The sequence below is a fragment of the Oncorhynchus tshawytscha genome, linkage group LG12 (assembly GCF_018296145.1).
Source record: "Oncorhynchus tshawytscha isolate Ot180627B linkage group LG12, Otsh_v2.0, whole genome shotgun sequence".
In the NCBI taxonomy this organism is placed as follows: Eukaryota; Metazoa; Chordata; class Actinopteri; order Salmoniformes; family Salmonidae; genus Oncorhynchus; species Oncorhynchus tshawytscha.
In genome coordinates, this window is record NC_056440.1 from 25,823,496 (window position 1) to 25,848,607 (window position 25,112).

General features: G+C 42.1%; 1 protein-coding gene across 2 annotated transcripts; it reads right to left on the reverse strand.

The window, feature by feature from the left end:
* On the reverse strand, positions 1 to 25,112 carry LOC112262802 (leucyl-cystinyl aminopeptidase). Of its 2 annotated transcripts, XM_024438573.2 has the most exons (22): positions 24,770 to 25,110; positions 17,139 to 17,233; positions 16,826 to 17,019; positions 16,568 to 16,679; positions 12,913 to 13,170; positions 12,415 to 12,605; positions 12,095 to 12,233; positions 11,782 to 11,916; positions 11,514 to 11,634; positions 11,047 to 11,198; positions 10,779 to 10,892; positions 10,553 to 10,690; positions 10,290 to 10,421; positions 9,843 to 10,003; positions 9,612 to 9,700; positions 7,312 to 7,495; positions 6,755 to 6,911; positions 6,462 to 6,646; positions 6,129 to 6,290; positions 5,553 to 5,693; positions 3,605 to 3,686; positions 1 to 3,498 (listed from the first exon to the last, which is right to left on the reverse strand). In XM_024438573.2, exons 1-22 carry the CDS (start codon positions 24,789 to 24,791, stop codon positions 3,367 to 3,369), a joined length of 3,096 nt encoding a protein of 1,031 aa, XP_024294341.1. In that variant the 5' UTR covers positions 24,792 to 25,110; the 3' UTR covers positions 1 to 3,366. The 2 variants fall into 2 exon arrangements, with proteins under 2 accessions (XP_024294341.1, XP_024294342.1); XM_024438574.2 differs by lacking the exons at positions 1 to 3,498; positions 3,605 to 3,686; positions 5,553 to 5,693 and having other exon boundaries at positions 6,153 to 6,290; positions 6,458 to 6,646; positions 24,770 to 25,112.

Here is a 25,112-nt window from a genome sequence, read left to right on the forward strand (position 1 = left end):
TCCAGAAAACATTTTATTCGTCTTTTTTTTCATGACATGAAGAGCCTGACAATATTCAGCATCATTCAACCCCAGTGCAAAACAGTTTAAAATGATGAGCAACAATCGAGGTGGACTTGGCATAGGAATACACTGACAATTCTGCACCCAAGATAGATTTCATAATAGACATATCATAACGGCCAATACGACCTAGCTGTTCAAATGTTTTCAACATGACATCACAACATTCAGAGTGAGAAGTAAACCCTCCTTCAGATTGAGACAGTACCAAACAGGAGACATAGCTACAGACCTCTGAGGCTTTAGATTAGAAGAGAAGCTACATTAGAAGCTCAGATATTCATTTGTCATGTTGTTATGTAATAGAAGAGCTCCTTGAGGACATTCAGTGGTTGCCAACATCTGAGCCAATGCTGCTGCAGCAGAGAGGAGGTAGTTACCTCTAGACCAGTGGAGGCTGCTGAGGAGAGGACGGCTCAAAATAATGGTTGGTACGGAGGAATTGGAATGGCATCAAAACACATGGAAGCTGTGTTCGATACATTTGATACCATTATTCTGGTCCAGCCATTACCAGAAGCCCGTCCTCCTCATTTAACTGTGCCCTAGACACTGATCCAAGGTCAGTTTTATATTTGATTAAGGTCTGAATTGTTGTGTAACTGATCATAGATCTGTTCCTACAGGGAACTTCTACCCAGAGTCAGACGGAAGGCTGATACAATCATCTTCTACCCAGAGTCAGACGGGAGGCTGATACAATCATCTTCCACACAGAGTTGAAAACAACAGGGCTACAATAGACATCGGAGTACCATAGAGCTCGCACATAGTGAGACAACGTAACCTAGCCCACTAAGCCAGGCTAACCAACGACAGAAGACTGTTGGACTACAGACACAGCTAAAACTGCACTACCCAGGTCTACAGACGCAACACTGTTAGGTCACTCACTAAACTCCTTAAATGGAAAAGACAGAAACAATCAGGCAACCCTGTACTTTAAAAACTTACATTATTATTTAAAGAAGTTGTTGATTTCATTATTACCACCATTTAAATTGAAAAGAACCATGGTGCAGCCACCCAACCCTAATATGGATCTACAGTTAGCTGTGTTTCATACAAGATCCTGAGCCCTTGAAGTGACCTCACATTCATCAGTACACTTTGTTCTTTAGTAAAAACAAAACCATTAAAAGAATTTGACCAGGACTCATACATCTGAGGCATCACACTACACACCATATATACAACCAAAACCAAACATCAAAAACGAAAGAAAAAATCTGCACGCACAGAAAACATGATCAAAAAGCAACGTAAGGATAGTAGTAGCATTACATCTTCACAAGCATTTGTGAGAGTGAAATATTCTGGACACAGATTGCAAGGGAAAAGCGGAAAGCGGTCTTAACTATACTCCTTCAATCTGAATAAAGTTAGACAGCAGGCCAGTTACTGAAACCATTGTTAGATAAACATGAATGTATGACATTAACTGTCAAAATATAACAATGACAGTTACTTCAACAGAAGTGCCGGGGTGTTTAGTTCACCCAACGTTTACACCAGGGGGGCTCAAACTCTTGGGCTTGGTGTACCAAAATATATTCTGAGTGATGAGCTGCAGCCCAAAAAAAGAAATCATTTATTTAGAAATATTTTTAAAAAGGTAAACAATAGCTTTTTAGGTTCTTGAAACATGAATCAAATCGTAGCCGTATAACTTGACACCTAACAACACATTCTGATTGCCAATATTTTAAAGCAGATTTTCAGCAATTCAACATTACTAATTTCATGTGATTGTACACATTTTTCCATGGGATGGTGAGACATTTTGCCACATTTAATGCTAATTCCCTGCAGTTCTACACAGTCTGCTATGGCTTATGCCATGTTCCTATGATATCTGTGAGAGTGAATAACAAAATTAAACGAGGGGCCCCCTGGAGGTCAGGGCCCCTGGGCCTTGGATGCCCAGTCAGTAATTCGGCTATGATTACTACAAGGTTTAGATAGCTGGCTAGACTAACTTACCTAGCAATCGATGTTAGCTGACATGGGCTAGTTGATTGACTGTCAGTGACTGACATAACGAGAGGAAAACTGCTGAGGCACTACCAAATTTTGAAATGACACATTATGTATTCTACTATGGTATCTCGTAACAGTAAGTTGTGAACCCGACTGACTTCCTAAAAAAGGAAGTCAGTCGGGGGCCCCCTAGTGGTCCTTGCGGGCCAAACCAAACGTTGTCCCCTGGTTTATACCAACAGACCAAAACACTTCTTGAGGTCTAACTAACAGACCGACAGTGGTAGAAATGTGGTAGAGTTTCACTTTGGGAGCATTTAAACCAGGTGTCTCAAACTCATTTTACCCTGAGGGCCACATTCGCTCTTTAAAAACAAATACTTAAAAAGTGCCAAAATCTGCAAAAAAAAAATAGTCCTCTATCCATTATTTTGAGAATTTTTGATGCTCCCCGACTGTCTAGTTTTCATTTCTGTTATTATTAGTGAGCTGGACAGTCAATAAACGCTATAAATATAGCGCCATTAGCATTTTTACAGTTTCAATTTGGTTTTAGTCATTTTTAGTCCCACATTTTTGGGGGGACACCACTGATCTAAACAGTAAGGTATTTTTCTTCAACATATACACGTTCTGGCTGTAGCCTGCTGAGCGTGTCTACTGTACACTGTCACCTAACCCCTTTGTATTGTGCGTCAGCTCTGTAGCCTTACTCTGGCCTTCAACAGACATTCTCCCCCTCCCCCAGACAGTAGGACAGTCATGTGGAGGCTGGAGTTGGGGCCAGGGCCTGAGAGAGCACAATTAGTCACTGAGCCATGAGAGTTTCACAGGTGACACATACTGATGACATGTTGCCAGCGCTGATTACACAGCATGTTCTCTTCCTGTATTCCTTGTCCTTTCTCAGGTGGATGCTACAGCACTAGGGGGTGGTGGAAGGGGTGAGTTGCCTCCATACAATGTGAAGCACGTTGAGTTTGAAAGATAGACACTCTGTTGTGTGTCCAGGCATGCTGTTGTGTTGAAAGCGGTGTGAAGGTTTGGTCGACAGCATAGAGAGAGAGGAGTTAGAGTCTGATTGATACGGGGTCAGATACACAATCTCTAGAGCAACCCTGAGCTGGCTACTACAACTCATAGGACCCTGTTCCCTATATAGTGAACTACTCTTGATCATAGTGAAAAAATAAAGTAGCCACTATATGGGGAATATGATGTCATTTGAGACACAAGCCCTACTATAGTGCAAACACGGTGGTTGCCATGGCAACATGCCCCTCGGAGCAGGTTGCCGGGAGTGACAGTTGCCAAGCAGCCATGTTAGAGCCATATTCTGAGTGTTGGGAGGTTCCTGTCCATCCAGAGCTGGTTCAGTCTGATGGTCTCTAAAGCCTCCTGGACGCTACGCATCTGAGACCCCCGCTCCTTCAGATTGGAGAAGAAACCCTGGACCTACACACACACACACAGTTGACATGACAGAAGACCAACATGCACTAGGCATCTGATACACAGACACATGATATAGAGTCGGCATGGTTCTGAGGTGTAAGCTCACCTCCTCCAGGTGTGTCTGAGTGGAGAACTGGGAGGTAGTGGACTTGATTATGCTTTGGATGGGATAGGACCCCACTGGGAACCTACACACACAGCCAATCAAAAACAGGCCATTACTTCACAACAGCCAATAGAAACTAGCCACTTCTCCACAAGAGCCAATTGAAACAGGCCCACTGATATTGATTGGGAAACTATTGTTTTTGGGCCCATTGTTCTGTCGGTTGATGCTGTAAGTATGTAAATGTGCACTGACTATACCAAACATTAGGAACACCTTCCTAATATTGAGTTGCCCCCCCTTTTGCCCCCAGAACAGCCTCCATTCATCAGGGCATGGACTCTACAAGGTGGCGAAAGCGTTCCACAGGGATGCTGGCCAATGTTGTCTCCAATGCTTCCCATAGTTGTGTCAACTTGGCTGGATGTCCTTTGGGTGGTGGACCATTCTTGATACACACAGGAAGCTGTTGAGCATACTCTGTCCCAGATGCATATTATTATTAGTATGGGATAGAAAACACTCTGAAGTTTCTAAAACTGTTTGAATGATGTCCGTGAGTATAACAGAACTCAGGCGAAAACCTGAGAAAAATCAAACCAGGAAGTGGGAAATCTAAGGTTTGTAGTTTTTCAACTCATTCCCCATTGAAGATACAGGGTGATATTAGTTATGTTTTACTTCCCAAGGCTTCCACTAGATGTCAACAGTATTTACAAACTGTTTTGGTGATTCTACTCTAAAGGAGGGGCTCATAAGAGCTTTTTGAGTGAGTGGTCTGTCAGAGTGTCACAGCCTCGGTCTGGCGCGCTCACGTGAAAGGTAGCTACGTTCCACTTCATTTGTACAAACATTAATGAAGTTTTATGTTAAAAACATCCTAAAGATTGATTCCATACTTAGGTTGGCATGTTTCTACGGGCTGTAACGGAACTTTTTGAACTTTTCGTCCGATGTTTGACGCGACCTGAATGCGCTTTTGGATTTGTTTACAAAGCGCCCGAACAAAATAAGATATTTGGATATAACTGATGGACATTATCGAACAAATAAAACATTTATGGTGTAACTGGGATTCCTGGGAGTGCATTCTGATGAAGATCATCAAAGGTAAGTGAATATTAAAAATGCCATTTCTGAGTAATGTTGACTACCCAATATGGCGGGTATCTTTTTGTCTGCTTTGTTGTCTCAAGGCTGTACTCAGATTATTGCATGGTTTGCTTTCTCCGTTAAAGTTTTAAAAAAATCTGACACAGCGATTGCATTAAGGAGAAGTTTATCTAAAGTTCCATGTATAATAGTCGTATCTTTATCAATGTTTAAATTGATGTGGCTCTCTGCAATATCACTGTGTGTTTTAGAACTACTGAACGTAACGCGCCAATGTAAACTCAGATTTTTTTATATAAATATGAACTTTATCAAACAAAACATACATGTATTGTGTAACATGAAGTCCTATGAGTGTCATCTGATGAAGATCAAAGGTTAGTGATGAATTTTATCTCTTTCTGCTTTTTGTGACTTTCTTTGGCTGGAAAAATGGCTGTGTTTTTCTGTGGCTTGGTGGTGACCTAACATAATCGTTTGTGGTGCTTTCGCTGTAAATCCTTTTTGAAATCAGACACTGTGGCTGGATTAACGAGAATTCTATCTTTAAAATGGTGTAAAATACTTGTATGCTTGAGGAATTTTAATTAAGAGATTGTCATTTTGAATTTGGCGCCCTGCACTTTCACTGGCTGTTGCGGGGGGTGTTCCACTAGTCCTAGACAGGTTAACCGGTCTCCTCCTCTTCATCAACACGTATTGAAGTGGATTTAACAAGTGACATTAAAAAGGGATCATAGCTTTCACCTGGTCAGTCTGTCATGGAACAAGCAGGTGTTCTTAATGTTTTGTACACTCAGTGTATAATTGCTCTTATGAATAAGGTGGCACTCACTTCTCTATGATCCTGTCCCAGTTCTCTTTGACAAAGTCCCAGACGAGCAAGTGGCCAGCGAAGCCGTCACTCATGGTGCTGATGACCAATGGCAGCTCCTGGGTCTGGATAATCCCTCCCTCGAGCCCCGTGCTCAGAATCCTGAAGGAGGAGGTGTTTAGAGTGATGCAGAGACACACACCATAGGCCGCTACAAACATATCTGGGCACAGCTTAGGCACATTATACATTTTAGTCATTTAGCAGACACTCTTATCCAGAGCGACATAGTTAGTCCATTCATCCTAAGATAAGTGGTTGTCCCACCTACCTATCTCAGTCATAGTAAGTGCACTTTTTCCCCAATAAAGTAGCTATCAGTAAAGTCAGATCTAGTAAGGGAGCAAAAAGTGAAGTGCGAATGTTAGTTCACGAAAGCCTCGGGCATGAGGGGGTGCGAGGAGGGGGTGCGAGAAGAGGGGAGAGGGTATTTAAAATACTCCTTGAAGAGGTAGGGTTTCAGATGTTTTCAGGAAGATGGGAAGGGACTCTTCTGTCCTAGCTTCAGGGGGAAGATCAGCTTGAGTACACCCTTACCATACGATGCTTTGTGGGTCCTGTGTGGAGGCCAGGGCCTGCAGTATCTTGCGTTTCTCAGAGTCATATGTGGTGGAACTGTATGCCTCCATGAGAGAAAGCCATCTGAGGTCAGACTGGGCCGCTGTAGAGAACACCACTCGCTGCAAATCACCTGGGATCCTGGAGGAGACAACAGAGCACCACAAGATCACTATAGAATAGATATCTAGCTTTACTACGGATGAAGGACCATGGCGGCCAAAAAACTTAAAAGTATATATATTTTTAAACCAGCAAAAATATATATATTCTTTATTATAAACTCTAAAGTCAATTGGTGTGTGTACCTACGGTTTGGTTTGGTTGGAGTTGGTCCACTGGTCGAAGAGGGCGGTGGCCTGGTCAGTACAGTTCTGCCGTCCCAGACTACAGGCCATCTCTAGCAGGACTGACCTCAGCTCCTGTTTGGACACACTCTCCTCCTCTCCCCAGTCCTGACTGTCCATCAGTTGGCCAAAATGACCCCAAATGTACACCTGAAACACACATTACAAAGTGAAAGCACAGTCAGTGTGTCCCAAATGGTGAGACTAGGCTCCAAAACAAGGTACCTGACAATCTAGTGTGTGTGTGTGTGCATTTACTTTCATGCGGGCCACCAGTCTTTGCTCCTGTCTCTTGTCCAGTAGTCTGTAGACAGAGCTGAGCTGTGACAGGGCCTCTGTCAGAGGAGCAGTCTCAGTCTCATTGGTGGCATAGTCCAACAGATTTAAAACTTGACGGAAGGACACACGACCCAGTCTGATGAGGGGAAGAGAAAAATAGACAATAGATCTGAATGAATTCTGTCTATTTGTGTCTGTGGAACTAAAATGCAGACATTCACGCAATTGTACAAGTCCAGGCAGAGTATTAAGACAGGCCTCCAATTATGACTTCTTTTTTTAAAAAGTGGACATTGCTGTTAAAATAATGTGTTCTCAGTCATCCTACCTGGTAAAATGAGGTTAAAAATAGATGAATCTATGTATAATCTATTTATAACCTTATTTTACCAGGTAGGTTGACTCAGAATATTATTTTTTACAGCATCGACCACATAAAGAAAAATGAATCGAGTCTTTCTGAGAGACAGACATCCATCTCCCAGCTACTATGATCATTGAGCGTACCATGCCACAGTACAAACACACACACTGACCTGGACAGGGCAAAGATGTTGTGTATGAGTGAAGCGCGGTCGTGGGGTGTGAGTGTGTTGATATCAGTCTTAAGAGCATCTATGAGAGTGGCCCAGCCCTCGTCTCCATAGTGAACTATATAGAAGCCCGTGTTCATGTAGTTGAACTTCAGCCACTTCACACTGTCCGACACATTCAGAGTCGCTAATTGGAAACACATAATAATGCACTTAGACACATGGTCATGCTTTTACCTAGAACCTCAGCGCATACAACCAGCAGGCTACTATATACAGTGCCTTCGGAAAGTATTCAGACCCCTTGACTTTTTACACATTTTCTTACGTTACAGCCTTATTTTAAAACGGATTATTACATTTTTTATTAAATCCTCAGCAATCTACACACAATACCCCATAATGAGAAAGTGAAAACAGGATCAAGACATTTTAGCAAATGTATTAAAAATAAAAAAACAGAAATACCTTATTTACATAAGTATTCAGACCATTTGCTATGAGACTTGAAATTGAGCTCAGGTGCATCCTGTTTCCATTGATCATCCTTGAGATGTTTCTACAACTTGATTGGAGTCCACCTGTGGTAAATTCAATTGATTGGACATGATTTGGAAAGGCACACACCTGTCTATATAAGGTCCCACAGTTGACAGTGCATGTCAGAACAAAAACCAAGCCATGAGGTCGAAGGAATTGTCTATACAGATCTGAGACAGGATTGTGTCAAGGCACAGATCTGGGAAAGGTAACCAAAAAATGTCTGCAGCATTGAAGATTCTGAAGAACACAGTGGCCTCCATCATTCTTAAATTGAAGATGTTTGGAACCACCAAGAATCTTCCTAGAGTTAGCCGCTAGGCCAAACTGAGCAATTAGGGGAGAAGGGCCTTGGTCAAGGAGGTGACCAAGAACCTGATAGAGCTCCAGGGTTTCTCTGTAGAGATGGGAGAACCTTCCAGAAGGACAACCATCTCTGCAGCACTCCAACAATTTTGGATGCAGTCTATCACAGTGCCATCCGTTTTGTCACCAAAGCCCCATATACTACCCACCATTGCGACCTGTACGCTCTCGTTGGTTGGCCCTCGCTTCATACTCGTCGCCAAACCCACTGGCTCCATGTCATCTACAAGACCCTGCTAGGTAAAGTCCCCCCTTATCTCAGCTCGCTGGTCACCATAGCATCACCCACCTGTAGCACGCGCTCCAGCAGGTATAGCTCTCTGGTCACCCCCAAAACCAATTCTTTCTTTGGCCGCCTCTCCTTCCAGTTCTCTGCTGCCAATGACTGGAACGAACTACAAAAATCTCAAACTGGAAACACTCATCTCCCTCACTAGCTTTAAGCACCAGCTGTCAGAGCAGCTCACAGATTACTGCACCTGTACATAGCCCACCTATAATTTAGCCCAAACAACTACCTCTTTCCCTACTGTATTTATTTTAATTTTATTTTTTTATTTTGCTCCTTTGCACCCCATTATTTTTATTTCTACTTTGCACATTCTTCCACTGCAAATCTACCATTCCAGTGTTTTACTTGCTATATTGTATTTACTTTGCCACCATGGCCTTTTTTTGCCTTTACCTCCCTTCTCACCTCATTTGCTCACATCGTATATAGACTTGTTTCTACTGTATTATTGACTGTATGTTTGTTTTACTCCATGTGTAACTCTGTGTCGTATGTGTCGAACTGCTTTGCTTTATCTTGGCCAGGTCGCAATTGTAAATGAGAACTTGTTCTCAACTTGCCTACCTGGTTAAATAAAAGGTAAAATGTTTTTTTTTTTAAATCAGACCTTTATGGTAGAATGGCCAGATGGAAGCCACTCCTCAGTAAAAGGCACATGACAGCCCACTAGGAGTTTGCCATGAGGCACCTAAAGACTCTCAGACGATGAGGAACAAAATTCGATGCCGTGATCGCTGCCAAAGGTGCTTCAACAAAGTACTAAGTAAAGGGTCTGAATACTTATGCAATAAATTGGGGGTTAAATAAATTGGCAACAATTTTGTTTTTGCTTTGTCATTATGGTGTATTGTGTGTAGATTGACGAGGGGACAAAAACAATTAATTCCATTTTAGAATGAGGCTGAAACGTAACAAAATGTGGAAAAAGTCAAGGGGTCTGAATACTTTCTGAATGCACTGTATAAATATGTATCACAAGCAATTAAAATCATAAAGGCTTGCTTGAATTAGACAATTCATGAAGTTAGTCAAGATCACTGACAACTACAGAGCTGAATGTACAGAGTTTTACCGGTCTTATTATTTTCCAGGCCTTATTATTTACCTGTCTTATTTCTCAGCGTGAAGATCTGTCTGCAGGAAGGGGCAGAGCTACAGCTGTCATTCACATACGTCACGGGGATATGCCACAGGCTGAGGAGAACACAAAGAAAGGTTGGTCTGAATGTGTGTGTGTGTGTATGTGTGAGAGAGTGTGTGATTGAGAGCGAGTGTGTGAGAGAGCGAGTGCGTGAGAGTGTGTGAATGTGTGTGTGCATGTGCGTGCATGTCTCACTTAGAGGTGTGTGTGGCGTTGTCTGCGGAGAGCAGGAAGTGTTCCTGCGTGAGCGTCACGTGACCACCCTTGCGGCTGACGGTGACTAATGGGAAGCCGTTTTGCAGCGTCCATGTTCTCATCATGTCTGACACACTCTCCTGCTGGGGAAGCATCTGGGCCTGCAGCATCCAGAACCAACAAACAGCAATAATAAATATAAAGAATCTACTAATTTGACTACTCATCACCATGGGAGAGAGATGGAGTATCAGCATCAGTAGTACTAATACAACAGACGCCCACTTAATACAACAGACAAGACACACACACTTAATACACAGCCAGGGTGACCATTGTGAAAAGAGGAAGGATATGGCGGCAGATTTTACAGCCGCAAAATAAGGAACCTGTGAAAATAACTAATCAGGAAACGGAGATAGAGTGTCTCAGACAGACCACACCTACCTGGGTGAGACTGTTCCAGAGATCTTCAGTAACAGTGTTAGATCCTCTGTATTTATCCAGGTATTTTATGAGTCCTTTCCTGAACTGACCGTCTGGCAGAGTGGTTTTCAACATCAGCAGGAGGGAAGCACCCTAGAGACAGACACACATGGACAGACAGTCACAGACAGACACATTACTGATGTGACTACAGCACCAATATCCTTCGCTCTACTAATCAATAAAATGTTAAGCACATTTGTGAGTAAAGCTCAAGACTGTACCTTCTCATAGGTGACAGAGTCAAACATCTCAGACACCTGCTCAGGTGTGGTCACCTGGGACGACACTGACACTGGGTGGGAGGAGTTTAAAGAATCTTTGGCCAAGGCCTTAAAGCGCACCCCCAGGAACACATTGCCCTGGAGACAGAGAAGAAGGATCATCAATCCACGGTTATCTAAACCTACACTGACACAGCACCTGCATGTGTGACCTGGTGCTGCTTACTAGGTCCAGCTGTGGGAACTCTGTCATTAGGGACGTGTACTGCCAGTAGGTGGCGAAGCCTTCGTTCAGCCACAGGTCATTCCACCAACGCATCGTCACCAGGTTCCCAAACCACTGACACACAACATTACAACGGAATTAGAACAGTTTTATGACCAAACATCAAAACAGCATTAAGACTGCTGAGATACATACACATATGTTCCATCACCTTATAGTAGCCTACACACACACACACACCAGACAAACACATCAGACAAACACACACCTGGTGAGCGAGCTCGTGGGCTACGACGTTAGCGATGAGTTGTTTGTCGAGAGGAGAGGACTGGTTTCCCACCAGCAGGCTGGTCTCTCTAAAGGTGATCAGACCCCAGTTCTCCATCGCCCCTGCCAGAAAGTCTGGGATAGCAACCAGGTCTGGAGGAGGTGGAGAGAAGGAAGGAAGAGTAGAGAGAGAGGGACGGAAAGGTGGAGGGGTAAATACCAAGGCATATTTTGTGTCTCATTATCGAAAATATTACACTTTTCTCACACATTTTCAAATGAATCTACAATACAAGTCAAGGATTCTGAATACATTCAGAAAGTATTCAGAACCCTTGACTTTTTACACATTTTGTTACATTACAGCCTTAATCCAAAATGGATTTTTTTTAAAATTTTATCCCTAATCGATGGGTTTATTGTGTGAAGGCTGAGTGTCTGTGTGTTGTGTCTTGAGTCACCTCCCACCTAGTTTCCTCAGAGGGTAGTCAATGTGAAAGAAGGTGTTGTAGAAGTGCAGCAGCGTGGAGGCTGTGTCCAGAGCATAGTGTGTGTGTTCCTTCTTCTCTGGCACAGAGTACACTGACACCTAGAACACACACACACCATAGAAATGGAATAAATACATTAGATCCCAAAATAGGGGGATAGGCACAGAGTAGACAGTTGCATTCCAGTGTTTTGCAGGTCATATAAATAGTGTGAATAGATTGTGAGGCAGCGATTCTGTACGTACCAGTGTATTGGAGACGTTTCTAGTAATGCTGGTGAAGTTGGCTACGATGAAGGCCACCAGGTAGGTGCTCATATTAACGCCAGTCTGCTCAAACTCATCCTCCAATAGGCCGCTGGGTAATGTAGTCGTCTTAGCCTGGGGAACACAACAACAGTTATATTAACAGGTTATTTAATCACTGGCATTCTTCATGTCAAGTGTCTCCAGTAATCACTTGATATCACGTATTTGATTTTGTAATGTATTGATGCAGGTTTACCACTTAAAAATACACTGGTGCAGGCAAACTCTCAAGCACACACACACACAGTACCTGGGGCATGTTGGACAGAGTGATGTATCCAGGCTCCCTTGTGATCCTGACCAGGAAAGTGGCTTTAAAAGCCGGCTCGTCAAAACAGGGGAAGGCCTTCCTGGCTGCCTGGGGCTCAAACTGGGTGGCAGCTAGGACCCTGAGGAGACGGTGACCAGAGTCACACACAGAGAGGCTCAAACTGGAGTTGTAGTTTACTACGTCAACAAACATTGTCAAGTTTACACACTATTACAGAATGCATCTCACTGCATTCACCTGGAGTTATGTTATTTTTAGAGCAAACTTTAGTACATAGTTTTAAAAATAATTTTGCTTACCTCTTGGCTCCAGTCTTGTCGTTGTAGGAGCTGTTGTAGAAGCCGTCATAGGTGTGTGAGAGGTTGGCTGCGTAGTCCAACGTTAACACACACACCTGGCCTACCTTCAGATCCTCTAGGAAGCTGACAGCTATCTGCTGCCATGGTTTATACTCCAACACCTTCACCTCAACACTCTTATCCTCTCCAACCTGGAAGGGTTATATTAAAAACAGCATTTAATAAGGTAAAACATTATCTAATAAATCATTACTGAGCAAGGAAAACATCACCATCTAGGGAAAACATCACCATCTAGGGAAAACCTCATTATCGAGGTAAAACAATTTATCTTCACAGGGGAAGCAAATCTTACTCTCTCTACACTGCTAGTGAGACAGTTACACACTGTGCATTAATATCAGAATAATTACAGTCAAAAATCGAAACCTATAAAGATTTATTTCTCTTCATATTATTTTCGAGTAAATAGCAATGGCACGGCTGATCATAGACTACCTGGAAGGTTGCCTTGGTGATAATGAGTTCAGAGCTGTGCAGAACTATGCGCTTGGTGTCGTGTAGTATTGTCATGTTGATGACAGTGCGGCCAGTGAAGGTCATGGAAGTCAGGTTAGGGGTCAAGGAGAGGTCATAGTTCACAGGCCGTACACTGGCTGGGAGTCGGATCTCATTCCAGGGAAACAGCTCCCCATTGGTGCTGTTAGGATAGGATGGCTCCATAGGAGTGGAGGAGTTAGCCTTACCACAGCCAGCCTGGGGAGAAAGAGGATCAACACAGTGAATATACACAGTTACTTCAGAAAGTATTTGTTGTGTTACAGCCTGCATTTTAAATTGATTCAATTGACAATGTGTGTCACTGCACTACACACACACACAATACCCCAGAATGTCAAAGTGGAATTATGTTTTTCAATTTTTTTACAAATTCATTCAAAATTAAAGCTGAAATGTTTTGAGTCAGTAAGTATTCAGCCCCTTCGTTATGGCAAGTCTAAATAAGTTCAGGAGTAAACGTGCTTAACAAGTCACATACCGTATTAAGATGCATGGACTCACTCTGTGTGAAATAATTGTGTTTAACATGGTTTTTGAATGACTACCTCAACTCTGTACCCCACACATACACTTATCTGTAAGGTCCCTCAGTCGAACAGTGAATTTCAAGAACAGATTCAACTACAAAGACCTGGGAGGATTTCCAATGCCTCGCAAAGAAGGGCACCTTCTAGGTGGGAAAAATAAAAAGAAGCAGACATTGAATATTCCTTTGATCATGGTGAAGTTAATAATTACACTTTGATGGTGTATCATTACACCCAGCCACTATACAGATACAGGAGTCCTTCCTAACTCAGTTACCAGAGAGGAAGGAAACCGCTCAGGGATTACACCATGAGACCAATGGTGACTTTATAAACAGGTACAGTGTTTAATGGCTGTGATAGGTGAACACTTAAGATGGATCATTAACATTGTAGTTACTCTAAAATACTAACCTAAATTACAGAGTGAAAAGAAGGAAGCCTGACCAGAATATAAATATTCTAAAACATGCATCCTAAGGCACTAAAGTAAAAGTGCAAAAACTTGGCAAAGAAATTAACTTTATGTCCAGAATACAAAGCATTATGTTTGGGGCAAATCCTACACATCACTGAGTACCACTCTTCATATGTTCAAGCATGTTGGTGGCTTCATCTTGTTATGGGTATGCATGTCATCGGAAAGTACTAGGAAGTTTTTTGGGGATAAAAATAAACGGAATAGAGCACAGGCACAACCTTAAAGAAAAACTTGGTTCAGTCTGCTTTCCAACAGACACTGGGAGATACATTCTCCTTTCAGCAGGACAATAACCTAAAACAGGGTTTGAATAATTTGTGAATAATTTGCAAATAATGTACAATCCAGGTGTGCAAAGCTCTTAGAGACTTACCCAGAAAGACTCACAGCTGTAATCACTGCCAAAGGTGATTCTAACATGTATTAATTCAGTGGAGTAAATACTTAGGGAAATGTGATGTCTGTATTTAATTTTTTGATAAATTTGTAAAATTTCTAAAAACTTGTTTTCCCTTGTCATTCTGGGGTATTGTGTGTAGATGCGTGAGGAAAAAAAATACATGTTTGAAATCAAATTATATTTATCAAATGCGCCGAATACAACTGGTATAGACTTGACAATGAAATGCTTGCTTACGAACCTTCCCCAACAATGCAAAAATAATCAAAAATAAAATAGTAACGAACACGAGAGGAATAAAATAAAATACACAAGAATGGAGCTATATACAGGGAGTACCAGTACCAGATCAATGTGCAGAGGTACGAGGCAATTTAATGCATTTTAAATTCAGGCTGTAACACAACAAAATGTGGAATAAGTCCAGATGTATGAATACTTTCTGAAGGCACCGTGTATACAGTTGAAGTCTGAAGTTTAAATACACTTAGGATGGAGTCATTAACACTCGTTTGTCAACCACTCCACAAAAGTCTTGTTAACAAACTATAGTTTTGGCAAGTCGGTTAGAACATTACTTTGTGCACGACACAAGTCATTTTTCCAACAATTGTTGACAGACAGATTATTTCACTTAATCACAATTCCAGTGGGTCAGAAGTTTACATACACTAAATTCACTATGCATTTAAACAGCTTGGAAAAATCCAGAAAATAACATCATGGCTTTAGAAGCTTCTGATAGGCTAATTGACATCATTGGAGTCAATTGGAGGTGTACCTGTGGATGTATTTCAAGGCATACCTTCAAACCTCAGTGCCTCTTTGCTTGACATCATGGGAAAATCAAAAGAAATCAGCCAAGACCTCAGAAAAAAAATTAGGGACCTCCCCAAGTCTGGTTCATCCTTGGGAGCAATTTCCAAATGCCTGAAGGTTCCACGTTCATCTGTACAAACAATAGTACGCAAGTATAAACACCATGGTACCACCAGCCATCATACCGCTCAGGAAGGAGACACGTTCTGTCTCCTAGAGATGAACGTACTTTGGTGGGAAAGTGCAAATCGATCCCAGAACAGCAGATGATGCTGGAGGAAACAAGTACAAAAGTATCTATAGCCACAGTAAAACGAGTCCTATATCGACATAACCTGAAAGGCCGCTCAGCAAGGAAGAAGCCACCACTTCAAAAACCCCATAAAAAGACAGACGGTTTGCAACTGCACATGGGGACAAAGATCACTCTTTTTGGAGAAATGTCCTCTGGTCTGATGAAACAAAAATAGAACTGTTTGGCCATAATGACCATCGTTATGTTTGGAGGAAAAAGGGGGAGGCTTGCAAGCTGAAAAACACCATCCCAACCGTGAAGCACGGGGGTGGCAGCATCATGGGTGCTTTGCTGCAGGAGGGACTGGTGCACGTCACAAAATAGATGGCATCATGAGGCAGGAAAAGTATGTGGATATATTGAAACAACATCAAGACATCAGTCAGGAAGTTAAAGCTTGGTCGCAAATGGGTCTTCCAAATGGACATTAACCACAAACATACTTCCAAAGTTGTGGCAAAATGGCTTAAGGACAACAAAGTCAAGGTATTGGAGTGGCCATCACAAAGCCCTGACCTCAATCCTATAGAAAATGTGTGGGCAGACCTGAAAAAGCGTGTGTGAGCAAGGAGGCCTACAAACCTGACTCAGTAACACCAGCTCTGTCAGGTGGAATGGGCCAAAATTCATCCAACTTATTGTGGAAAGCTTGTGGAAGGCTACCCGAAACGTTTGACCCAAGTTAAACAATTTAAAGGCAATGCTACCAAATACTAATTCAGTGTATGTAAACTTATGACCCACTGGGAATGTGATGAAAGAAATAAAAGCTGAAATAAATAATTCTCTCTACTATTATTCTGACATTTCACATTCTTAAAATAAAGTGGTGATCCTAACTGACCCAAGACAGGGTATTTTTACTAGGATTAAATGTCAGGAGTTGTGAAAATGTATTTGGCTAAATGTATTTGGCTAAGGTGTATGTAAACTTCCGACTTCAACTGTATACACATACCATCTTGCCCTTTTGGCACTGGTACCACTTCCCGTACCTGTGGAGGCCAATGCAGGAGCCACACACTTTTCACATACACAAACCCCCGACACTCCAACACACACACCCCTACCTTAGTGAAGGTACAGCCAGGCAGGAAGTAGAGAGCCATCGCCATGGATGCGACCAGTACCAAGATGAACACGCCCACCACCAGCATACGAGCCGAGGGGCAGGAACATAACCTGGCCAAAAAACAAAAAACAGTATTTACAAATCTATAACTATAATATTACTGTTTATGTTTGTTTTTAAATTTACTGTAAAGTGTACTGGGATGTTTAAATTCACTTTAAATAAAGTTTGATTGGGTTTGAAAAGTAAAAATGACCTGGGTGGAGCCTGTCTGTTGTAAGGGGAGGAGCTAGGATTGTGGGTGGAGCTTCTGTTAATGAAGGACATGCCGAGTAGGCGGGCTGACGACTCATAGTCCTCCTCCTCATCGTCCAGGTCGTTCTCTCCCAGACCTCGCACCAGCAGACGGGAGCTACGGGGCTCGTACACCACCTCATCTGGTTCCAACGCCTGGAGGGAGGTGGAAGAGGGGGGACAATGTGAAAATCTGGAAAAAGTCAAACAGTTAGAAGAGACGATACAACTGATGGGTGGATGGGTTAATGTCAGTGCTGTATAGTATGTATTACCGGGAAGGCTGTAGAGTCTTTAGCCAGGTCCACCACGTCAGGTTCCTCCTCAAACATACTGTTCTCTATCATGTTCCTGGGCAGGGATGCTCGCTCTGGTTACACAAATAAACAAAAAGGTTAACACACACACATGTTCAATAAAGTGTGTGTGTGTGGCTCCATTTCTATTGATTATCCCCTGTGTCTCTACAGACAAACGCTCAACTCTCTAATTCAAAAATAACAACAGTTGTCAAACTGTATAAAATGTCCCATTCTCTCCTGTAATAAGAGCAAGTATTCTGAAGTCCCAGCGTGTGTGTGAATAGTGGGTGTACCGTGTAGGCTAAGTGAAGAGCAAGAACAAAGCCATCTCATACACCTAGTACGTTCGTTCCATTGTGTTTTCCATTGTGAGAAAGCGTGCGTGTTGGTAGGGCTGAGCTGCCTACACCAAGTTAACAAGAGAATGAAGCCATCAGTTTCCCCTAATCCTTCCTGCAGCAGACATAGTTCTGATTCAGAGGTCAACTGGTCTGCAGCACTGCAGACAGTCTTGCTCCTAATAATATGGAGCTGAATATCTTTCCTATGTAAATAATACTCAGATCAAAAGAAGAACCATAACAACCTTAGATTTTTCTGACTCACACCAACCCGACAGACCTAATGCCATGTTAGAACAACTAGTATTATAGTGTCAAATGAGGTGTTCTATAAATATGGTATCTGTTATTCAGACCAAAATGACAGCACCTCAAACTGAAACAGCAAGGGCTGTAACGGAAGCAGCAGTGAAATGGAAAGTGTCAGCAGCAGCTCACCACACTTTTCCTGTTTTCACCAAACATACACAGACATATGTTTATCCTATAGCCTACACCACTTAGCTAGAGCCACGCAGACCTGAAGTTTGAGGCCAGTGCAGGGTATATAAGGCCAAGTAGGTGAAGCTGTGTTTGAGTGAAAACAACCTGACTGTCTGTCAGCTGAACAAGGCATAACCTCTGGACATTTCAGCTCCATACATAGGCCTACTAGTGCACTCACAATGTCCAGGACAGGACTCCCCCCATCAGTTAGGCTTTTCACGAAGGCCTTGTGCATTCTGAATTGCGGCAGGCTAGGCTAATGAAATAACATACTTGGAATATTTTTCAAATAGTCAATTAAGCTTTAATGAAAAAGCCCCCACAGAGAAAGACAGCTGTGTCTATTGACTAGTAGTGTGTGTGTCTGTGTTCTAATCCGAAAAGACAGAAGTCCTTTATTTGCTCTAATAAAGCTGTTGAGCCATAAACCAGACAGCACAGAACTAGAGCAGGAAAGTACAGTCAGTGCTACTGAGCCGACAGAAAGAACCTTCTGGTCCTTATTTAAGCACACACACACACACACACACACAGCCAAAGACACGACAGGTGTGTGTGTGTGTGTGTGTGTATGTCGGATTAAGTGATATGACATGCTATTCTATAAAATAATTTCTCCTTCATTAATATTACCTGATTGAGCTAATCATGTAAATGTAATTAACTAGAGAGTTGGGGCACCACTAAATAATATTTATAGAGCTGTTATCTTCCGAATAAACTCTTAAAGACCTAGTAATATTTTACATTAATAGCAGTCAATATTAATCGTAATCTTAATTCAGTCTCATCTGAAAGTTGTAAATTCTTGGTTATCTGCACGAACCCTGGCTAACAAGTTGAATCAGCAATACAAAATTGGGTTTAATTATTTATTTACTAAATACCTAACTAATCACACAGAATTACACAAACATATTTAAATCAAAACTTGATTACAAATGACGTCATAAAGGAAAACGTCCCTAGCGGGCGGAACAGATATGACAGCTGGTTACACAAAAGAAAAGGGCTGGGTTTGAGTGAAAGAGCGGGAAGACTGAGGAACAAAGGGCGAATCTGTGCTATCGTAAATACAGTATCTTATGCATTCTAAATTACCACCCATTTGGAAAAGGAAAATGCAATAATTATTTACTCTGAGCTGCGCTTCGGTAGGTTGGTGTTAGATGGAAGGCCGTGTTGCCAAACCGAGTCCTTTGTCCTTTGAAGAATGTCTCTGGTGGTCAATTGGATATGTTATAGTAACATCGTTGTGTGATGGATAGGATACTCTGTCTGTTCCTTCCTAACCCTCATTTGCAGCGGCTGTTGCTAACTCAACGGCTAGGAGGTATCACTTCTGTAGTGAATAAGAGTTCAAAGTTCATACCATTCGCAACCAAAGCTCATGCTGATGTTGGCTTCGTTCTGTAGTTATTATCTGAACCATTCTGACATCGGACAGTCGTCCTCACATCCTCGGAACAGGAGGTTATATTGTCGTCAAGGCTTTATATAGGAAGAGAGGGGAGGGCGTGTTTGAATTTTGTATAGCCCATGTCCCTTCACAGGGGCGGGCCACTGATTGAGCAGAGCCCTACCTTATGAAAACCCAAATCTCACATTTTAGAAGCTAAAATCACATTTCATCCCATCACGAATAATTTCATATTCAAACATTTAAATTGAATAACAATTCCATGTGAATCCGATAACTCTGATGTGTAGACTTTCCACTGTAGAGTTTATGTCATCTTATCATTGATGAGAATGTCTCAGATGACAACCGAACTGACATCATATTCATTAAGTACCACCGCATATGTTGAATTGGTCGGATTACCAGAATATAGTTAATTTCCCCCCACCTTCTGATGTTCCCAGAATCTCTCTGTTAACCAAGGGTTTTGCAAATGTAACATCAGTAGGGTAGAGAGAGGAAAAAGGGGGGGAAAGAGATATTTATGACTGTCATAAACCTACCCCCAGGCCAATGTCATGACACACCACAGAGATGGGATAAGGAGCCCAATCAAATGTACAGGCCTGAACAAGTAACCAGTTGACTGAATTAAGAGGAAAATAAAATATGATTGAGTTGTGTAGGATAAACTCAACTGTGACATAATGGAGCCTGCCTTCTCGGGTGTGTCACTTGCAGTTGCTAGTGCGTATGTTGAACAGGGCTTGGCGTGTCTCCAACAGCTCGATGTGCTTTTAGAACAGATAAACAAATGCACTAAGCTAAAACAGTCACAGACTGTCAATAACACTACACACTGCTTGGCCTAGGCTGGCCTGAGTAACCAAAACAAGAGGAGATAGCATCTTTGAGTAGCAGAAAATTGTGGACTACATATCCAATTCTGACTAATTTGATCAATGATTGTTGTTATTTACAGGAGATACATGTAACATCTCCACCTGCAACTAACACCAAATGTCTATTACATTTCACAGGGATAGACATTAAGGTCTGAGAAAGGCACTTGCCCATGAGGCGAGTCAGAAGTATTTTTGGGACAAAGATTAAGATCGCCTGCCCAAAAATGCTATTTTCACCTACACACAGGAGAGGAACCAGAAAGACCAAACTACTGGAATTATTTGCATTTTGTTGTTATCAGTGAGCGATAGCAGTAGTAGCAAAGGAATAGAAATCCACAAGAGTAAAAGAGATTTTAGAATGCTGGCACACATACAACGGTCCTCTGATGACGACTGGAAGAAAAAAAACCATCCAGCTTGCATCACATTAGAAATAAACTCAACTCAGACAGGCTTTACCTTGGCATATAACCCAGTGGGCTAAACCAATCTGAGTTGTGTTTCCTCACTTTCCTGAGTAGTAGGGTTTAATATTTTCCTGGTATTTTACAAATGTTCCATGCATCCCGAGAATAAATCCCCTTTCACCCGGGATAAACCGGTATTTTCAGCCAAAATCGTTAGTGTCATTCTAAAGCATATAAATATGTCTGGATTTCATTAGAGCTTTGATCGGCATGAAAATTAAAGTCTGATGCTACCTGAGCCATTCATAAAATACATTTTATGACCCCTACATTAAATACATTTTATGAGCCCAAGCCCAAATGATTGTGCCATCATTCAATACGTCACCTATGATATGATATATAGGATACCACACATTACGCACAACAGAAAAACATAAAAGCCCATAGATGTAGCTATGCTCTCTTGGGTAAATAAATTAAACAAGTTCCAGGAGGCTAATCTTTTTTGGTCTGGACTGTATTACGTTACTGTATTATACAAACTGGAATTACGCACGTCATTCAGACCATGAAGCTGGGAGAGAACATGCGATGCTGGTACAGGATATGCAGCCTACAAAGTTAGCATTGTAGGCTAGCGAATTTGATTAGAATTTAGAAATATAATAGGGCCTATTTAAAAAAAATTATAATAAGAATTAAGTATTAGTAGGTTTGGGGTCACTTAGAGATGTCCTTGTTTTTGAAAGAAAAGCACATTTTTTGTCCATTAAAATAACATCAAATTGATCAGAAATACAATGTAGACATTGTTAATGTTGTAAATGACTATTGTAGCTGGAAACAGCTGATGTTTTTATGGAATATAGGCCCATTATCAGCAACCATCACTCCTGTGTTCCAATGGCACGTTGTGTTAGCTAATCCAAGTTTATCATTTTAAAAGGCTAATTGATCATTAGAAAACCATTTTGCAATTACCTTAGCACAGCTGAAAACTGTCGTGCTGATTAAAGTCTTCTTTAGACTAGTTGAGTATCTGGAGCATCAGCATTTGTGGGTTCGATTACAGGCTCAAAATGGCCAGAAACAAAGAGCTTTCTTCTGAAACTCGTCAGTCTATTCTTGTTCTGAGAAATGAAGGCTATTTCATGCGAGAAATTGCCAAGAAACTGAAGATCTCGTACAACGTTGTGTACTACTCCCTTCACAGAACAGCGCAAACTGGCTCTAACCAGAATAGAAAGAGGAGTGGGAGGCCCCGGTGCACAACTGAGCAAGAGGACAAGTAGATTAGAGTGTCTAGTTTGAGAAACAGATGCCTCACAAGTCCTCAACTGGCAGCTTCATTAAATAGTACCCGCAAAACACCAGTCTCAACAGTGAAGAGGCGACTCTGGGATGCTGGCCTTCTAGGCAGAGTTGCAAAGAAAAAGCCATATCTCAGACTGTCCAATAAAAATAAAAGATTAAGATGGACAAAAGAACAGACACTGGACAGAGGAACTCTGCCTAGAAGGCCAGCATGCCGGTATCGCCTCTTCACTGTTGACGTTGAGACGGGTACTATTTAATGCAGGACTGATTCACTTCATTGAATATATCTATTGTTCCCTGGACAGCAAATAGATGGCATTATAGCACAGCTGTTTACCAGAAAGGCCGAAATGGAACGCAACTGCTCAGCTATGGCGACTGACACATATCAGTTTGCTACTAGCTAATTTTGCAGTCTGGTCGACATGGATCATTGTAAATTTTTTTTTACTTAAATCTATTGACAATGAAAATGAGGGGGAAGAGCTGGAGAACAACGTGACAGCTATGATAAAACAACCACCAGAAAATCACAGGGGGGATAACGGGGGGGAAACGCAGCTAGCTAATGTGGCTCCGGTGGCTAAAAGAAGGATACGGTCGATTCAAGAACACAGAAAGTTCCAAGAGAAATGTACAACAAAAATCTTCTGTCCTGCATGGTGGGACTAGCTCACTTTGTCTTATTTGCCAGAAGGCAGTCAATTGTTTTAAACGAGCAAATTTATAGCGACATTTCCAGTCACACCATGACAAAAAATATCTGCCACAAAGCAACCTCCGAAACAACAAGCGCTACTCAAAGGACAAAAACAAATAAACAGATCTAACGCTGTTGCATAGAAAACGACAGAGGCAGCACATGAGATTGCTAGGATACTCGAAGAAACAAGGTGGCCTTCACAGACACGACAATGTAAAATAATGTTTTTTGGCCTCAGCCTAAATATTGTACGCTGATTTCACAAACAGGGAAGCTATTTTAAAGCAAATTAAGGGACTGCAACTCTGCAAGAGAGAGGATATTCCCGTTTCATTGAATCATTCATCAGGAAGCACTTGTGGCTAAACTCAAAGTGTGACGCACAGAATTTGATGCAGCAAATTTGATGCAGCAAATTTGTGCGCGTGGTGAACATTATTATTGCGAGGGCACTGAATCACCGGCAATTCTGCCAGTTGCTGGAGGAAACCCAGACAGAATACAGCGACATATTTTATAATGCGGTGATATGGCTGTCTGGTGGCAGAGTTTTGGAAAGATTTTCCCTCAAATCCGTGAATTTGTTGCAAGCAATGCCAGAGGAGCCTGAGCTGGATGATCCACAGTGGATATTAAAGCTGGCTTTTTGAACTGACTTCACCTGAACAATGAATCCCCAACTCCAAGGGAAAGCTAAACTATGCAGAATGCTGCGTGTGATCATAGCAATTCAAAATAAAATCCCCACACAGTTCATACCTGACAAGACTATTTCTTAATTTCCCATTACTCAGAGCAGTCACCACATCCGACCCAGACATACTGCAACATTTTAGCTATGATGCATTTGTGCATGTGTTGGAAGAGTTGGAGTTTGAGTCTAGATTCAAAGATAACGTCATTAAGAACCCATTTCATGTGCCAGTGTCATCTCTGACCCCAGTCATTACAGCCCTCTGTCCTGACCGTGCTGGACTAGAGAGTGAGATAGTGTCATCTCTGACCCCAGTCATTACAGCCCTCTGTCCTGACCGTGCTGGACTAGAGAGTGAGATAGTGTCATCTCTGACCCCAGTCATCACAGCCCTCTGTCCTGACCGTGCTGGACTAGAGAGTGAGATAGTGGAGGCCAATGACACATTACAAGGTGAACTAAGATCAGATGTTTCTGGGGCCTTGTGTCAGACTCATAGTATCCACGTCTGAAGCAGTGTGTGCAAAGGGTGACAATTTTTGTCAGCACTTATTCATGTGAAACAACATTTTCAACAATGAACATTGTGAAATAAAAACATAAAAACAGACTGGCCAATGCATACCTGGTTTGCCTCGCAAGGATAGCAACAACAGACTATACATTTAGAATGAATTCAGTCAAGGAGCAGAAGGGACATTTTCACTCATCCAACTTATGGGTCTTATACACGTGATGTAGCCTATTTGGTGTGTGTATGTTTATATTTACATGTGCTCAATTTCTCTGAATTTGCTCTGAATTGATCATTGTTAATATTGGAAATAGAAGTACAACAAATGAAAGATGTGTGCAGCCCTCTGAATGATTGTCTCAACCCCAAGTAGCCCCCTTACAAAACAATTGTGAGCAACACTGCTTTAATGGGTTAAATATATAGGCCCTCGGCTGAAAAGAGTCAAAAGTTAACTCTGAGCTCAGCCTGACTGGGGAATGTGTCCCCAAGTGAATGTCACACTGAGAATTAAAGCTACAGATCACAGTCTACTCAGGCAAACTCTGTCAGAGATACACTGGCTATTTTAATTTAGCTGTACTCCAAGGCCTAGTCATGTTTCTATCAGCTAACGTACCCATCATTACAAGTGTATGAATGCTGATTAGTTCGACCCAAAACTGCTGCCTGGCTGTCAACAGCCTGACACTTGTTGACTTGGAACGTTATGTAGGTAACCGTCCGCAAGCTAAAATGCTAGTTAGCCAACTAACTAACGTTACTACAGAAATTGTGGCTGGCTGGAAATTATGGGGAGCAGCTAGGAAGCGTCATCATTATTCCTTACCACTGTCAAATGGGTCCTCCATGACAAGATATCTGAAAGAGCCGAGCTGTCCTCACTTCTGGCTGGCTGGCTGAGCTATCAGCCCCGATCAGTCCACTGTGTTGCTGCAGTCTGTGGGCTAACTTGGCTGGTAGCTACGTATGACACACTAGCTAACTGCCACAAACACGGTTGGTGAAGTTATTAGTGTGTGCGATCAAATTAATTAAATATGATCAACCATCCAAACGACATTCTGTCACCAAACTGTTCGCCATGCATTTAAATTACTGCTTCCTTCCTTCGTCTCCGCCCGGCAATGACTGTAGGGAAGAGAGGCCCAACTCAGCGGAAAATCTGTCTC

Excerpts from the sequence above, each read along its gene's own strand:
- LOC112262802 (XM_024438573.2), bottom strand. The coding sequence starts at position 24,791 with ATGGAGGACCCATTTGACAGTG. Across the intron at positions 11,635-11,781 it reads GAAACGTCTCCAATACACTG|GTGTCAGTGTACTCTGTGCC; the intron begins GTACGTACAGAA and ends TGTGTGTTCTAG. Across the intron at positions 7,496-9,611 it reads CACGCTGAGAAATAAGACAG|CGACTCTGAATGTGTCGGAC; the intron begins GTAAATAATAAG and ends GTTTCCAATTAG.